The sequence below is a fragment of the Ambystoma mexicanum genome, chromosome 6p, assembly GCF_040938575.1.
Source record: "Ambystoma mexicanum isolate Mex_15411 chromosome 6p, UKY_AmexF1_1, whole genome shotgun sequence".
Taxonomy (NCBI): Eukaryota; Metazoa; Chordata; class Amphibia; order Caudata; family Ambystomatidae; genus Ambystoma; species Ambystoma mexicanum.
The window spans coordinates 1,218,889,711-1,218,908,016 of NC_090935.1; the positions used below are offsets into that span (position 1 = coordinate 1,218,889,711).

Genomic DNA, 18,306 nt, shown 5'->3' on the forward strand with positions numbered 1-18,306 from the left:
TACATACATCTAAATGCTTCTCTCCAACAGCAAGGGTTGGGGGTAAACCCGACTCCATTAGTCAACATAGAACATGACCCCATTCTAATAGAGGTGGATAACAGCGACTTAAAGAGTATTACTCTAGCCGCAGGCACCATTATTGGAATGGCGGTTGATGACCGACATTTCTCCATTGATCTTGTAAATGAACTGTTAGGACCCATCCCCAAGGACTGTTTTGACAGTGACAGTGATGACAACGCAACACCAGACAGGATTTTTACCCGGCATGGGGGGAACTTCCTGGTGTACACTTCCTGCCCCTATGGTAAGGAAGATGTGACCTGTGACTTCAGGAGGGATGAGGTGATTTTCCAGGTCCATGAGGGCTGCCTTTCCCACCTGAAGCCTCCGGTCCAAATCAGCACTCTGACCAGGGACTTCTCCACCCAGCTGGAGGAGGCCGCGGAGATAGCCAAACCAGAAGTCTTTCCAGGCTTCAGGCAGATGGTGGAAGAGAGAGTCAACCTAGCTGATGCCTGTGTGACTCTGGAACAAAAGCAAAAGTTGAAACAAGTTTTCTTGGATTTCCAAGATCTCTTTGCGGTAGACTCATATGACTGTGGTCGCACCGACATCCACACCACAACAATCCCCACGGACCCTGGCATGACTCCAGTGTTTGTGAAGCAATATCGCTTGCCTCTCGCATCAATGGAGTCCCTTACTGAAATAATTAAGAACCTTGAGTCCCGGGGAATAATCCGTCCAGTCCACAGCACCTTCAATAATCCGGTGCTGGGAATATTGAAGCCAAACGGCCAGTGGAGACTCTGCGCTGACCTCAGGGAGCTCAACAAACGGGACCACACTTCCCGATGGCCTCTTCCCTACATTGACCAAGGGCTGGCCCAGATTCAGGGGTCACAGGTATTCACTGCAATAGACCTGACCAATGGATACTGGACCGTGCCTGTCAGTAGGGAGGACCAATACAAGCTGGCTTTTACCTTTGGGGGCCAGCAGTACACATGGACCCGGACTCCCTTCGGATACCTTAACTCCGGTAATGAGTTCAATATTTTCCTACATAAGGCCATGCCCGACCTGGGTACGAGGGGTAACCTGGCTTATGTAGATGATGTCCTCATCAAAAGTTCATCTGTGGAGGAACACATAGCAGAGATCCTTTATGTTCTGACACAGTTGAGGGCCGCCGGAGCAAAACTTTCCTTTCAGAAAGCACAGTGGTGTAGAACCCGTGTTAATTTCTTGGGGCATGAGATTACTCCTCAGGGTCTCTGTCCCCAGGAAAAGAAAGTGGAAGCACTTCAGAAACTGAAAGACCCCACAACTCTGCGGGAACTAAGGAGCCTCCTTGGACTGACTAATTAAAGCAGAAAGTTCATTGAGGGCTACGCAGAGATCACCAGACCCCTGATTCATCTCCTGAAGGGGGGGGTCAAGTGGGAATGGGGTCCAGAACAAGCCGAGGCAGTAAAACAACTCAAAAGAAGCCTCTCACAAGCGCCTTGCCTAGCTTACCCTGTCAGAAACAAGGAGTTCTTCCTGGAGACGGGGTTCTCTAATACGTGCTTGACGGCAGTATTATATCAAAAGCATGACAAGGTCAATAAAGTAATCTCCTATGCGAGCAAAACTTTATCCTCTGTGGAGGAAAAATTCAACGATTGTGAGAAGGCACTCCTGGCAACGGTGTGGGCATTGAAGAATTACCGCCCGTTTATCCAGGGGGAACACATCATAGTGGAGACTCCACACCAGCCTCTGCAATATCTCCAAAGTGACAGAATCCGGGCCGGAAATGTGAGTAATTCCCGAATTACTTCCTGGATTCTGTCAATGCAAGGCTTTCCTGTGGAGGTCAGATATGGCCAAAACAAGAAGAGTCCCCTCGCGCAAGGTCTGGCTGACTTGCATGATTGTGCCAGAGAAAACTGTCTCGAGGACGAAAGTCTAAAAATAAAGGACAACATGGAGGCATACCTTAATTCCCCCCACAAAGTCTTTGAAGAAGACAAGTGTGAGGGAATGCCCACTGTGTATGTGGATGGATGCTCTTACCATGTCGACAACAACGGGGAGAAAGAACTGGTGGCCGGCGTAGGGAATGCATGGGTGAATGAGTCCCCAGAACCCTCCGCTGGATACAAAATTGGTCCCCGAAGTAGTCAGGTGGCAGAATTGATGGCTGTGCATCAGGCCATCCTCACTGCTGTCCAGCATCAACTCCACGAACTGGTCATAATCACAGATTCGGATTATGTACGGAACAGGTTCATGGAGCACCTGGTTAATTGGAAGACCAGAGGCATGGTATGTGCTAACAACAAACCCTTGAAACATGGGAAGTTGATCCAAAACATTGATGATCTGGTCACCTCGAATGGGATGACCATCTATTGGAAGAAGATCAAGGGTCATTCCAAAGTAGAGGGACCAGACAAAACTGGAAATGACTTAGCTGATCAGCTGGCCAAAACCGGGGCCATCCAAGGGGATCTAATTGAGATTGAGTCCCTGTTGGGGGAAATCCAGGTCACTGCCATCACTAGGTCCCAGACAAATGCTCACAACGACCTCTCAATTGCACCATGGAGTAAGGAGACCCCTGATGCTGATTTGATTACTGCTCAGAAGGGGGATCCAATAATTGGTAAATTTTACCAGCACCTTGAGGACCCTGAGAACTTTCCCCTGACGGATACCGATTACATTGGGAAAGAGGACCTAAGAGTGTTGATGAAATGTCCCAAAATGTTCCGGATCCAAGACGGTTTGTTGGTAAGGAAATCCAAAGCTGGCCACGATCAGTGGGTGGTTCCTACCTCATTCCGAAGCCTGATGTTAAGTCACGCCCATGATGCGGCCACTGCCGGTCATAGGGGGTTTCACACAACATTGGAAATCCTAAGAGAGGTTGCGTACTGGCCACACATGGGGCAGGACCTCGACCAGTACCTGAAGGGTTGCCTTGTGTGTGCACAATTTCAGCCATCATCCCTCACACACCGGGCGCCTTTACAAAAGAGGGGAATGACACTGCCATGGTCAGATTTACAAATCGACTTTGTAGGCCCTGTGATTCGCTCGGCTAGGGGGAATAAGTACATGTTGACCGTGACATGCTTGTTTACCAAGTGGGTGGAATGTCTCCCAGCCCCAAATTGCAAGGCAGAAACTGCAGCGGCCTTGATGATTAACCACATCTTTTCCCGTTTTGGTCTACCTCAAAGGATTGAGTCAGACAGAGGTAGCCACTTCACCAGTGAAGTAATGACAAAGATGTGGGAGATACTGGGGGTCAAGAGAAAGCTGCATATTGCTTATAGACCAGCTTCTTCTGGGGCAGTAGAGAGATATAACCGGACAATTGTGAGCATATTAAAGAAGTTTGTGGCAGATTCTGGGCCAAGTTGGGATATCCGATTACCTCTGGTCCTAATGGCCATCAGATCTACCCCTTCATCTGCAACCAAAATGTCACCATTTGAGTTGATGACTGGGCGCAAGATGGTGCTTCCGCAGCATTTGCTCTACAGGACCCAAGAGCAGACACTGATAAATGCCTCCACTACTCATGAGTATGTAGAGAATTTAAGGAAACACCTCCAACATGCTTTTGCTTATGCTCAGCGGAATCTAGAAAGATCGACTGATAGCATGAAGACCCATTATGACCTGAAAACTTCCAGGAAGGAATATCAGGTGGGAGACCGGGTCTATCTATACAACTTCCAAAGGAACCAGGCCAAGCAGCGCAAATTTTTGCCTACATGGAAGGGACCCTTTGAGATCGTCGATAAGATCTCCCCTGTGGCCTACAAGATCCGCATCCCCAAAGGTGGTTCGGCAGAGGGGGAAGACAAGTGGGTCCACATAAACCAGTTGAAATGTTGCCATCCCAGGCACACTCTGCAACAACTGGAGGAATCCTCTGGAATCCTAGCGGGTACTGTATCAGACTAATTCAGTTTCAATCATAAAACCTACCACATCTAGTCTCTAAAATATTGTGATTTACATGAAACTGTCTCTAGTGATGCTGTTTTTTTTTTTCCAAAATAAGAATGTAATATTTCGTTACGATGAAATGCATATGCTGCCCCACTATCTCAACAGTGGTGGAAAAAAAAAAATCGTCTATGAGTAGATATTGCCGCTCTTCCTTTATCATCCTAGGAGAGATGAAACCATGAAGGATGACCAAGAAGGACGATCCGGAGACCGGGAGCAAAGACACAACGGGCCCGGGGTACCGCCCAATCTTCCCATCAGGACCGGCGAGGAGAACTGATCGATCTGACCGGATGGAGAAGAAGATGCTGAACTGTGCCATCTACAGAAGAGGAAGAAGATTATGCGGACAGACCGGTGCGTGGGTCAAAACCCTTGGGCATGCGACTCCCCATCGACCCAAACTCAAAGTGCAGTCACGTGGGGGGGCTTGTAGGGTGTCCTGACCCACGTTTAAGCTACCCTGCTACAACATTTGGTGCTGTGGGCTTAGGAAATTCAAGATGGCGGAAAACCCACATGTGCGCCGAAATCCAGGAAAGCTGCGCAGTTGTGCGCACACCAAAATGGTTACCTAACTTGCCACCCACCAGGGTAAAGAAAGGTCTTTGTTAACAAAATCCACTTTTACTGATGTCAAAAAGTTGCTGAAATCGTGACTCATTGGACCACTTTAAAGATTCAACCCTTTTTGTGGGGTTCCACATAACCATCTTACTGTAAGGAGCCCCATCAAAACAATGTTAAGCAAGGATTTACTACCATGTAAGAACCATTCCTGTTTAGAATGCATTAATCCAAGAAAATCCCAAAAATGGGTGCAGTACCAGTACTCACCACTATCCAAAAGCCGGCGTTTTAAAACCCACTGTGTGTTTTTCTGAAGGCAAGCAAAATGCCTATTTCAAACCTTGCAACATGTGCAAAATATTCACTGAACACCAGCAGACATTTGGCAGAATGGAGTTTTGTGTGCCTACAAAATCTGGGAAATGAAGAGCCCAAAAACAATGCTTATAACAAAAATGCTATGGAGTCAGCAGCTTAAGCCTAACTGCAACTGGATTTAAAACCACCAAAATCGAAAATGTTAAATTAAATGAGTGACCTATGTTTGGTGTCACATGCCTTTGTAACTGTTGAAATGTCATAGTTTTGCACTTAGAATCAGCATTCTAGCTGCATGTGTAAAATTACAAGTTATTTTAAAAGCAACAAAAAGTTAGCTGAAGGTCTGGCTTAAGGAACTTGATTTTGCCTAGCAACGGATCCCATCAGGAGTGAAACTTGAGTCACAACTATGTTCCCAGGCCAATGTTCCTTTTGCTGCCCACACTAAGGATATGCCATCTATCTGATAATTGAATTTCCTGTGCTCTGCCAGAGAGTGAACAAAGCCCTCTCCACTCAGGCAAAGGTTTTTATTACAGACGTCGTAAAAAGTGGCTTCCTCCTGGGGAAGCTGGGAGGGGCACTGCCTGTGAGAAGCAAGCTGGCTTGGCAGAAACTGGAAAGACTGGTTTCTGTACCATGTGACCTGAAAAGACACACCCCTGCAGCAAGGATATGGTTTTATAAAAAGGGGGATAATTCATAGTGCGGACATGTGAAAATTTTATAAATGATACCATAATTCTTGTGATTTTTCTGCCCACAGTTTAAGACGTGGTAGGAACCGGTGGTATGTTCAGGGGGGTTTTAGCGGAAAAGTGGATATTACTCTAAATGTGTGCATGTTAAAAATCTGAAACTTCATCAGTTAATGTCCCTACCCCCTGCACACATGTATGTAAAGTTGGGTCCATGTCGGAAATTGAAAAAGCAGTTAAAAAGTCAATTATGTACACTCTTTGAATGCAAGCTCCGAGAATGAGCAGATTTGGACATAGACATGGCTAAATTCAGCCACACCATGTATATGTAATTTCAAACAACTGTGTAACTCTGAAGTATGGATTTTGATCATATATATATTTGGGTGCACAGATGATAAGGGAGGTTGTTTCAAGAGATCATAAAATGACATCAATCTGACTCACAGTTCAGTTTGCCAATCAAGCGGAGGAATGGAAGCCTGACCAATGACGAATGAGAGGGGCAAGTCTAGTGATGCAACATACACACCCATTCTCAAGAAACAGATAAAAGCAGAGAGTCAGGACACATAGAGACATTCAATTTCATCTGCCGCTGGAAGCCCTGCCGGAAAAATCCATACTTACCTCCATCAAACTCCAGAAAGCCAAACTAGAGACTTCAATCTATCCAGAGCAGAGACCAGACCAGAGAGAAAGCAGTGCTGTGCCTAGCAGAGACCAGACCAGAGAGAAAGCAGTGCTGTGCCTAGCAGAGACCAGACCAGAGAGAAAGCAGTGCTGTGCCTAGCCGAGACCAGACCAGGCGCTGTGAGCAGAATCCGGAAAGACCTGACCAGACTGAAGATCGTGACCAAGTCGCTTTCCTGTTCAAAATCTCTTGTGAGTACTTAGCAAAACTCAGAACACATCTCTTAGTTTAAATTCATCTAATTCAATCTATTTAACCTAAGTAGAACTGCCTCCTATCTGTCACCTGTCATTTCTAGTAAAATTTGTCATTTTGAAAAAGTGTGCGTTTAAAATTTACAAAACCAAAAACGACCTTTACTAAATTACTCATATCTCCGCAACCGTTTGGGCTAGAGACTTGCAATAACTTTCATTTGGAAGCTGAGATCCCAGGCTTTCCCAAGACCCCAAAACGGTAGAGATAGTCCTTGCGGTTCCTTTGTAATAGCGCTCGGCGCATCCGCGAATTTTGCCGCGATTTGCAATTTCTTCACATGTAAAAAAACTGCTGCTGCCTGATTTCATTTGCCAGAAATTCGTTTAACCTGCTAACTATCCCTGCATCATTGCTAGTGTGAGCCTGGACTAATATTAACTAGATACCACTCATCCTGAACCTCTAAAAGGGAATTAAAAGCGTTTCCAGCATATTTCTCATTCATTGCTAGCACCTATCAAAGCATTTGCCTGTGTTTTCAAACTTCTGTTTAAGCTTGCTGGATTGAACTGAATTACAGTTGATTGCAATTCTGAGAACTGTGTGTTTTCCTTCCATTTCCTTGCCTTGCATCAAGGGGGGGAGGGGAGTAGCCAGAGAAAAGTGATTACATTGTTTGGTTGAAATCATATTGCGTATTTTCTGTACTGCATTCATTGAATATTGCATCCACCTGAGCCTACATAAAGCATCCTCTACCACATTATACTTTTGTTCCTATTTACCAGTGTGCTACCTTATCCATTTCATGTCAACTCATTAGTGATTAAAGAAGTGTGCTAGTGCCAGATTCTCCGTTGTTAATACTTACCATATCAGATTAAGTGTGATATTCAATTATTAATTTATTAAAAAGTGTGATATATATTTTAATTTATCAAATAAACCTTTTAAACTTGCAAAACAGAATTACTTCTTGGCTCAGTGGGGTCAGGGGGATTCCAAGAGAGGGGTGTTATACAAGGGTAGCCATCCAGAACGCATGAACTGGACCTAAAGATATATCAATAAGGGTTTTCATTCAGTATTCTAGACTAGGCGTTAACTTGGCTGTAGTGCTGAATTGAATCCTCTTACAGGGCTATTTAAACATTGTTAAATGTACAGGGCATTGCCGCACAAAGGAATGGTATGCCGCTATATATCATGTAATGTTCATGTTTGCACATACTTGTTCTGAATCTCCTTATCTTTCAAAGTGTACCTACCTATTTCTATAACTTGTATGTTAAAAATACCATGATACTTACAGATTAATTGTAATGGGGGTGTAGAATACATTGCAAATGTCCACGTTTGATACTGTGATGTAGGGTTTCTCTAATCGGTTCCAATGATTAATTGCATGATGCAGCATTAGAAACAGGAACCCGGGCATACCTGTGGTTCCCATGCATCACACTGCATCATGCAGTGTTTCCTCTTTAGCATCAGCCATGCGCGCACCAATGCACGGCAGGGATCAGTAATGGCACCCATTGTGAAAAAGTATGCAGCCGCCATTACAAGAGGCCCCTATGAATGCCACCTGCTTTTAGTAGATGCAGGTAAAGTGTGTACGGTGGCCTGCCTCAAACTTATCATCAGAATACTTACTATGTGGGAAGATAAGCATCTGGATTACCTTTGCAAAGTGGTGAATCACACCAAGATGATGTTTCGGGCTGTTTTCCACTTCGTGTCTTGAGTCACTTCAGAAATGGTACAGATGCAGTAAAGTCATCAGCAAATAGTTTCAGTGGGTTTTCAGATGTCTGCTCTGTTTAACATGCAAACAATATGAGCGTCTTGGTCGGCACAAAGGGCTGAACAGGAACTGGAGATAATCTCACACAAGCTCCAGCTGCTTGGCAATTGAACGTAGCTTCTTCCATTTTTTGTAAAACATCCCGTATGTTCTACATTATTGGTAAGGCAAATGTGATTACTTTGGCAAATCATGACAGAAGAGGACTAGGAGAACCAGTGGCATGACAAGTAGTGCTAGATTTCAGAAAATGTATGCCAGGCACCAATATATGATGGGGCTACCAGTCCCTTAAGATAGTTCTATTTACAAGACTGTAAGAACAACTGAGAAGGCAGCCCAACAAGCACAAAAGAGTTAGACAGCAGGCAGACAAAATCTTAATACAAAAGGAAAACAAGGAACTCTGGGGTACATTGTGTGAAAACATTCAGACAAGAAAAAGGAAAAAATCAAATTTCTATCAACTTGGGTCCTTTGTATCTTCTATCTCCCTCTCCACTTGCGATGTCCCCCAGGGGTCTAACCTCTCGCTTTGGCTTTTCAACCAATACCTGGAAACTCTCGCCTGCTGCATCTCCATTTTCATCTCAACTTTCCAGTGCTATGCTGATGACACCCAACTCATTTTAAGGCTTCCTTCTGCCTCCTCCTCTCCTTCCCTCATCTCTGATTGTCTAATCACCATTCAAAATTGATGTGCCGCCAACGATCTATGTCTAAATGCTAACAAGACGAGATCCTCCTTATTGGTACACCATCTCCATCCTTTCCTCTCACTCTCTGGCTGGCCTCCCTTGCCCTCCTCCTACCCCCACCTGCGTGGCCAAGAACCTCTGGGTTATCTTTGACTGTACACTTTCCTTCTCCGTACATATCTCTGACGTCTCCAAAAAGTAAAACTTGTTATTGCACCTCCTTAGAGGTACTCTGCCTTTCCTCTCCTTCCCTCAAAAGCTCACTGTCTACTAAGCTCTCTCCAGACTGGATTACTGTAACAGCCTCTTTATAAATCTTCCTGCCTCCACTCTCCGCCCTCTACAATTAATTCAGAACAGGACTGCGAGACCTGTCCTTGGCCTCAAACCCTGGGATTGTATCTCTCCAGCCTTGAAATCCATTCATTGGCTCCCAGTGGATGCAAGGATTAATTCTAAAACCCTCTGCATTGTCCACAAGGCTTTCTGGGGCCTGGGCCCAAAATACCTTCAACTATTCCTCCATAAATACCTCCCCTCTCGAGCCCTTCGCTCCTCTACTTCTAACTCCCTGAGGTTAAGTCGTTTTGCAAAGAAACAAGCTGGGGGTAGATCTCTGTCTTCTGCTGGTGCCTCCCTTTGGAACAGCCTTCCGGCCACTTTGATACTTGAGGAAAACCATCTCCAGTTCCGGAAGCATCTCAAGACCTTCCTTTTTGCCTCTGCCTTTGCCCCCCTGTTCCCTGTTGATCTGTTTCTTCTCTTGGCATCGTGCACCTGGCCACCCTCTTTCATTCAGGCACAGGTACCCGCTCACCCTGCCACCCTCCTGCACTGCCTCCAGGCCACCCTGTGTACTAGGGTTCTATATCTGTACCCATGCATTCCCCCTCCCACTTTTCTCCTGCACTTATCATATATACCTTATCTGACCAACTTTCACCTGCCACTTGCTGACTGCACTACCTTGGTTCTATCACATTTATTTATTTATTTATTTAATGTAATATTTATTCTGTTTTTGTCTCCTCTGCTTCACACTTTCCACCCCCCCCCTTACATGCACTTTCCGCCTTTCCCTTTCCCATGCACTTGCACTTTGTTAGATGTCACTGGGCCTAGTAAAATCGCTGTTTTATATTTTGTCCTCCCTTGTTCCCCTCCCTTTTGCCTGGTTGCACTCTGAAACACTTGTGTACGAGCGCGATATAAATAAAATATCAATTAATTTCATTTCATTTCAACTCACATCAATTCAGAGAAATAAGATTTCCACACAATAAACAATGGTTGTGATATTGTGCATATACTACAAAACAAGTTGACAAAATCCCACTACAATAAAAATGAGAACAGGTATATGTTGCATAAGAAACTAAATATACACATTGTAAAAACACACTTGTAGAGATACCCTGTATTATACTGCGCCATGCATGTTTCCTGAGAAGTATGGTGCCTTCTTCAGGGGAAAGTATTATTAAGTGGTGCCTATGCAGAGTGTATTTTTATGTTTTTTTACAGCAACCCGACTTTATTAAAGTAGATCAGGTCAAGAAAACCAATGAAATAAATTAATTCTCCTGGAGGTACCAAAAGTGTGACCCGGATGGATGGAACAATGCTATCCAATATATTTCCAAAAAGAATGTGGCTGCTTAGAAATGTAAACAGTGGTTCTAGAGAATCTTCTACTGTGAGTGCTCCTACATATTGCCTGCTAGATTGCTGCCTGTCTTCTCATGTTTCATAGAATAGGCCCCATCCACTATGAGTGGTGTGTGTAAAATCACTGTGAGACTCCAAGAGGGCGTCTGACACATACAGAAGGTAATACTGTCTATGGCCACAGGTGGAGCCAAAGAGGTGGTATAATAGACAGTGTTGCAACAAACAGGGAAAGGGGCATCTGCGTGGGTCTGGTGGCCCTGACGCACCAGCCAATCGTATTATGTTGATGCCTATACATCTAATGTTTTGTAAATAATGCCTTTATTTCATAGTAAAGCCTAATTACGACGTGCTCTGATAGGGGGATGTTCCATCATGCTGTTCTTTTACTTTTAGGAATTGAATATAACAAGCTGCAGTGGACCCAGCCTCAAAGGGGATACAGTTCTACTCAACGCAAGCAAGTACTGCAACCGCTTGACGCGGGTCGACATAAGCTGGACCGGGGCCACCGATGATGGGGTTATCGCTCTTGCCGAAGCATCCACCAGGTACTGACCAACTAAGCATCACAGTTCATTGTATCCATTACCTATGAATTGGAGGATGAAACTCTGGCCAGTGATCACAAACAACCCGTATCCTGAGAGCTACCATTAAGGCCCGGGAGGACAGCTCAGGGGCAATTTGCATGTCTTGGAAGCAAGATGACACAGGTTTGATCCCCGGGGCCACGGTTAGAAACCTCTGAGTATTAAGGACGTTATAAATAACCAATTAAATAAATACATAAGCGCTCTTTTGTGCTGTTACATAGATTTCTTAATTGCTCATCAAACTTTAGTTGATACCATGGCTGTTGCAAATAAAACATGCAACAGTAGAAGATAGCATTTTGACAGATGCATATTATGCATATTTGGGTCTCCTCCTCCCTGATGCCAAAGAAGCACTTTTCCCGGGGAATGACCGGACGCTGCACTGCAAACACTTCAAAAAGGAAACATTGGAACTTTCGAGGGCTCAATAAGGTCGAGGGGGGTGGGGGCTTGCCCAAGAGAGGGGTGCAATATGGCTGAAAAAAAGAAAAACATGCCTTTTACCGCAGATACGGCCCTCGGACAATAAGCCCTGTCAAGAAACTGCAATTTACATTCTTTTGGGGGGCACATTGAACCTCTCTGTGATCCCTTGACTTTATCGATGGTCAAGGGGTTCCCCAGGGTTCTGGTATATGAACACTTTCAAATGTTTTGCAACATAGTGTTTGCTGGACCCTAGAAAAGTTCATGTGTCACAATGGCACCCACCTGGAAAAATGTCCCTATGCCCAAACCATTCAGGATGGCCTGCTTTTGACAAACCATTCTCATTACTCTTTATTAAAATTCATGGACTATTCCTGGTCAGTGAATGTCAAATGACCAATTAGGGCCCAAAATTGACTTTGTGGGTACACAAATCGGGTCACTAACAGGAATTTGGCATCATGTTAGATGAATTTAAAAAAATATTGGATAGATGTTAAGTGGACCAAGAAAGGATTGCAAGTCAGCCCAGATGCAAATGTCTCATGTAAGGTTCCCGCAAATGAGAATTTGTATTCGAAGCATACGTTTTGGGGCCTTTAACTCCAATCCCACTGGTTGGAACTGCATAAAACTTTCCATAACATAATTTGGAATTGGATGAATTTAGTTTTGTGCAGTCTTGTTATAGTTATAATGCCTGATTTATAAAAGGACTTCTGAATGGGAAAATCCCATAGAAAAAGGCTTTGTAAATCAGGACCATAGCCTTCTCAACAAATATGTTTCCTTTGGGGAGTCCAACTAACCAGTAACCAAAGAGGCACTATTGCCTGTAATTATCGTGAAGCCGGACTTCCCATTGGAAAAGCCCTTTTCAGATACTTAGAACTTTGGCACCGTTCTTTTAACCTGCACACACCTTTTCACAATGAATATACCTTCCACGCCCTATGGCTATGCATAGTTTTGTGAAGTTCTGTTCAGGAGGGGTGCGCATTCGTGGAGTGCCACAATTTACCATTTCCCATGTCATTTCTTATTGCACACATTGTTCTCTTTCCTACAGCAACAACGTGTGGATGATTTTTTTGCATCAATCATTCGTGGGAAGGTCTGGTCCCAAAAGTGCTTTCACCTGATTGGTGAAAATATATCGAGGCGTTTTTTTTTATTCCCTCAAAACTGCGCATAATCCTGTTGTGTGCTGATTTCTGCTGGGTCCTGCAGTGGCCACTCTGAACTATTTTCCTAAGTGGCATATTGCAGTCTCCTGTGACTCCCCTGCACCCTACCTATGGTCAGGGAGGATATCAGAGGGGTGAAATATGCGCGCAGTGAGGGCCAGTGGAGCCAGTGTATGGGTCCCGTCCATGCCCGAGTTTCAAATAAGGTCCATGGAACCGAGGTAGGTCTCAACCCGGCTCAAGACCAGAACTCACCTGTGTGCTGGACTCAAAGTCGCGGACCGGGTCCATGGGGCAAGTGGTGGCGAGTGGAACAGCTATGGCTACTGCACATATCAAGTGGCTTGTGGTTGCCTGGGTCATGTTCATGCCCAGTTGCCACTTCAGTTGGCATGGTGGATTCAGTCATGGCAGAAACCCATGCTCAGACGCAGATGGCTTGGACGTGACTGGGGTATGAACCATTGCCATGCACTGGGTAATGGGGCAGTGGGAAGATCAGATGGCTTACGCTAGACAGGCCAGTACAGTAAACAATTTCTAGGGCAACATGGCCAGTGGCGTGGACCATGCCCAGAGGGCTCATTGCTCTGTGGGAGGTGCAGAGACCATTACTAGTGGGCAAATGGTGTGGCTTGAGGTGCCCAGGTGTCTATAAGATGCTCTGGGTCTTGGTTGAAGAACGCAGCCTTGGCAAAGTGACAGCTGGGCACATCAGGTGGCTCATGGGTGCCTGTGGGCACAGCAGATGGCATGAGGGTGCCAGGGCTTGACCAATGGTCATGCCCCTAGTATACTGCCCGCCGGGCATGGCTGCATCCAGATATGCCCCAGCATAGGCATGGTGAAGGCATTGCACCTGCGCATAAGGTGTTCGTCCATAGCAGGTACTCTATGGAGACCGTAGCACAAGACAGTAAACTAGAATAAGGCCTTTAATGTTAAGAAGACTGTCTTCTACTTGTTTTCAAGAGCCAGCAAGAGATGCCTTTTGTGAAGTAGATTGACTTTCCGATCTTCTTGATCATTTCCTCAATTCTCAGCATCGAGTATGTGTCAAAAAGGGAGATTTTTTTTCACCTTCTTAAAATGGATACACAATGCCAACAACAGTCACATGTTCCTATGAGTAGAATGGCTGATGCCCAGTGACTCTGGGAGGGTTCAATAATCCTCACATCCAACATCTCCTGGACTTCCTCTTGTACCTCTTGTCCGTGAGCCTCTGGCAGGGGATATGAGCCAAGATGAACCCGTTTGCCCAGGACTGTGCGTATCTGCATCTGATGGTAGAAGTCTTTTGCTCTTTCCAGTTTATTAGAAAATGACATCTTGGAAATGACCCAAAAGTCATTGATGGTTCAGAGTGATAATGTCGAATTCAAAAAAGTTGAATACAAAAATGTCGGAAAAAAAAATTCGAATGTTTTTTTTTTAATGGGGGGGGGGGGGGTTCTCCCCCCAGCACCCGTTTATTTTTACTACCCAAATAAAAAAAAATGACAAATAAAAAAAAACATTCTATTTTTTTTTCTACATTTTTTTTTTGTTGACATTTTTGTTTTCGACTTTTTTGCAGTCGACATTATGACTGCACACCGAAGCCAACAGCTACGTGAGCTACAAAAACAGAATCCTCTGAATCCCCACATAGTTTCCAGTTCACATGATACATGTGTGATAGCTTCCTCCAGCATGGCAGCTGGATTCTGTCATTGGAGTCACTCAATGCTTCTTTAACAAGGTGCCGTCCCTAACACTGAGTCAAACATTTATTTTTGGACATTAGCATTAAAATCAGAATCTTATGCTCCAACTGGAACTTCTGGAGACAAGCCAGGCAGTCATACAGCCTTTGTCCACTGTGCAGGACATTTCTTTATTTTCTTTATTTTTCTATTGTGTCATTAGTTTATAAAACTTTAACACATTAGAAAAACACATTATAAAGCAATATAGTAAAATTAACACTTGATCACAAAATAATACATAGTCGTATTGTTCCAATGATTTTCCAGAATTCAGTGATATAAAAATATAAATAAAAAATGTTCTAGGACATTTCTTACAATATGATTGGCCAAAGGTCTGCCATCTTCTGGAAGCTAAGGAAGCATTCTATTGTGGGTTGGATAGAATCAGTGGTCATTCCACCATATTCACCTTAGGAAATAATGTTTCCCATATCTACTGTCCTATTAAAATTCTAGTACTCTTCTGGCTTCGTAAAGCGGAATCATAGCTGGCAAGCAATAAGATGCTGCACACGAATAACTGGACAAGGGACCAATCAAGCAGTGGAGCAGGGAACAATGTGCTGTTTTCCTGAGAAGTGGTGGTTCATTCTCATTGACATAAAATGACTCACCTTAGAAGTGGCCTAAATGCACTTTACAAATATAGCAGTCCAGCTAAAACCTCTCATAAGACCCACATCAAAAGTACTGCCGACTCGTGGAGAAGTTCAGTACCATACAATTAAATGTATACTAGCCGGCTAAAAATAGCCCAGTCATTGTAAGAAGTGCTATTACTGTGCCATTATTCTTTGCAACTCTTTTGAGAAGTATCCTAAAGGTGTTCTGAAAAGTCTGACACTGCTTTGAACACTATATAAAAACAATAAGCTAAAATAAATTCCCAGTGACGGCACAGCGGAAATGTGTGGGATCTGTCTCATTAAACATATACACGCCAGGATAAGTGTTGGTACTGTCCAATTAAAACGTGTTAAAGCTCTGTTAAGAAGTGATAGGACAAGTCGATTCACCTAGGATTTCAATACCATCACCGGCACGTTAAAGACATCTCTTTGCTGCATGTAAATTAACTCCCCCAACTATCTCCCAAAGATCTAAAACTAGGCATTGCATGCTAAGCATAGCTCTCTGCAGCAGGTCCATCACCTGTGGAGCTATATTTCCCAACATGTTAGTGCCTGCGGAAAACTCTGAGGGCAGATGCATTCATATATTAGAGAGAGAGAAAAAAAAGAGAGAGGGAGAGATGGAGAGAGTGAGATTGAATTTAAAACAGGATAAGGGCTCTGAAAGGTCAGAAGGGCTGGAGAAATGCCAATTGCATGTCAAGCATTAGAGGTGCTAAATTGCAAACTGTGGCATGATGTCTCACACAGCAAAGCTGCTCGGCTAAGTGCAGGTTCTGTCCAATAAAAGGGTTTGGTGTTCCTCCTGAGATTTGCCGTTCCTCTGTCATCACAGTTATAGCAACCCTTCTAAGAAGTGCTGATAATATTCTATTACAAATATTTAAGGTCTAGAGATAACATGGTGCAGACCCATTCAACACAATGATGGCTCTCCTGACAAATACCCGTACAGTGCCATTAAAATAGCTGAAGGATGTCAGAAAACGCTCTCCACTTGTGTGTGTTCAGAGCATTAGTGAGCAGATGTATCCGAAGCTTTTATTTCTTACGAGTGCTCTCCTTCGGCTCTACAGTGCTTCATAATGTGTGCATTATCCTCCCAGAGAGTGGGCTTCATCCATTTAGTTCAAATGCACCTGAAATCAGTATAAATCCATGATATGGTGGTGGTCTGTGCTGGTTTGGTGGCGGGGCGTGTGAGACTTCGGCTTTTCCAGTAGTCTCCGTGAATTAGTAGTTTTAATGTTAATATCAGTCAGAATTGATATATTGTGTCATGTTAATGAAGCTACCTGGAAATATGGCACGCCTCTGGTGTAGACAGTGACAGACTAATGTCTAATAGGGAGGGCTACCAGTCTGTAGTTCCACCCGGTTACTAGCAGCACAAGCTTTAGCATTACTAAGTAGAGTTTAATCTGAAAAGGAGTTTTGTGTCAGCTGTTATACTTCTCTAATCAACAATAATGAATCCAGTTAACCAAATGATGCACATTTCATTCAAAAATACAATCTCTTCCAAACATACAAAATAAACAATCCACACATTTTACACTCAAATGTATACAACTACAAAGGTTCTAAGCATCTCAGAATACAAAAATAGCTTCATAAAAATGTACACATTCTTAAATCTGTGTACTCTTCACTAAATCCTGAAAGGGCTGTACAACAAATCAGTCTGCCATGGGTAGTATCTAAATTCCATTTTGTAGCTGAATGCACAGTTTCTATACTGGCATCTCATCCGTACATAGATATGTTTCGATTGGATTGTGTCCTCCCATGAATTCCTCATTTTATGATATTCTTACCCAGCTTCAGCTGCTTTGGCACACTTTTTTCTTCATGGCAGAGGGTGCTGTGTGTCAGCACTGTCGACTCGATATCCCTCGAGAGCCCCCGTCTTGGTTGACGTCATCATCGAGTACATATACCTCGTGCAGCACCCGTAGGCTGTAGTTTTGTTTTTCGACGAATGCGATGACAGCGCGCTGCAGTTTTCTTCAGAAAATGGTTTCGAAACGGCCTTTTCTTCGACTCCGAAGACTGGCTTCAAAAAGTGCCTAAAATGCAGCGCCAAGATGTCTATTATGGACCTGCATAAAATATGTATTTGGTGCCTTTGCCTTGAACATGAAACCTCTGACTGTCGATCTTGTCAGTCAATGACAGGTAAGGCCCTAAAAGAACATACAGCTACATTATCAGCAGGTAGACTCGTTCCAAAATCCGATTCTACGCCTTTGAAAATTGGGTCTTCCCATGAGTCATGAGATTTGACTCCCCATAAAAAAGATCGAAGAAACAATCTCACTCCAGGCACTCTTCCTCATCCTCTAAAAAGTCAAAGAAAATGCGCCATAGATAACCCTCTTCTTCTTCTTCCCCAGACTCTTCTCAGGAAAGAAGCATAACCTGCCCTACTAAATCCTCAACAAAGGATGAGTTGGAAAATGTTCATAAGAAAATGCTTGAACTCTGCGAAAATGAGTCCCTGTCCTCCACGAAGCATAAATGAAGTGGCCATGCTCCAGTCGAAGACAAGCCAAGGCAAAAACCTGCGTGCCCTCGAGCCTGTGTCATAAGCCTCACACACCTTGAGACACTTCGAGTACTCAACGAGATGAGAAATCATATAAAATTTCATCGGGTTGAGTCCCTCAATGCACACATCAAAGACAAAATAATCGATTCCATCGACTCATCGTGCATTCAACGCTGAAGTCTTCGTTAGTAGCCATATAGAAAACATCGACGCCAGCAGTCGAGGTGTTGAAGACTTTACCTCAAAAACATATGGAAAGGCCAAATATCTATAAACCCTTACCAAAAAAGGACTTTTTCAAGTCTCTGACCTCTATTTATGAGGGATATGAACCATCAGATGAGACTCCACCTTTTGGCCTTCAATAGGATCCTCTTATCTAGACCATGTCTACCTTTCTAGAGATCTTCTGACGCAGGTTACAGGTTTCGAGGTTATTCACACTCTTAACAGTGATCATAATCTCCTGCAACT

At 44.0% G+C, this 18,306-nt stretch overlaps 1 protein-coding gene across 1 annotated transcript in view; it reads left to right on the forward strand.

Moving 5' to 3' along the window:
* LOC138510328 (uncharacterized) overlaps positions 1 to 18,306 on the forward strand; it is a 746,277-nt gene that overhangs the window by 400,460 nt on the left and 327,511 nt on the right. Inside the window, exon 9 of the mRNA XM_069625883.1 lies at positions 11,077 to 11,231. Coding sequence (XP_069481984.1) covers positions 11,077 to 11,231 — 155 coding nt within the window. The remainder of the gene's footprint in view (positions 1 to 11,076; positions 11,232 to 18,306) is intronic.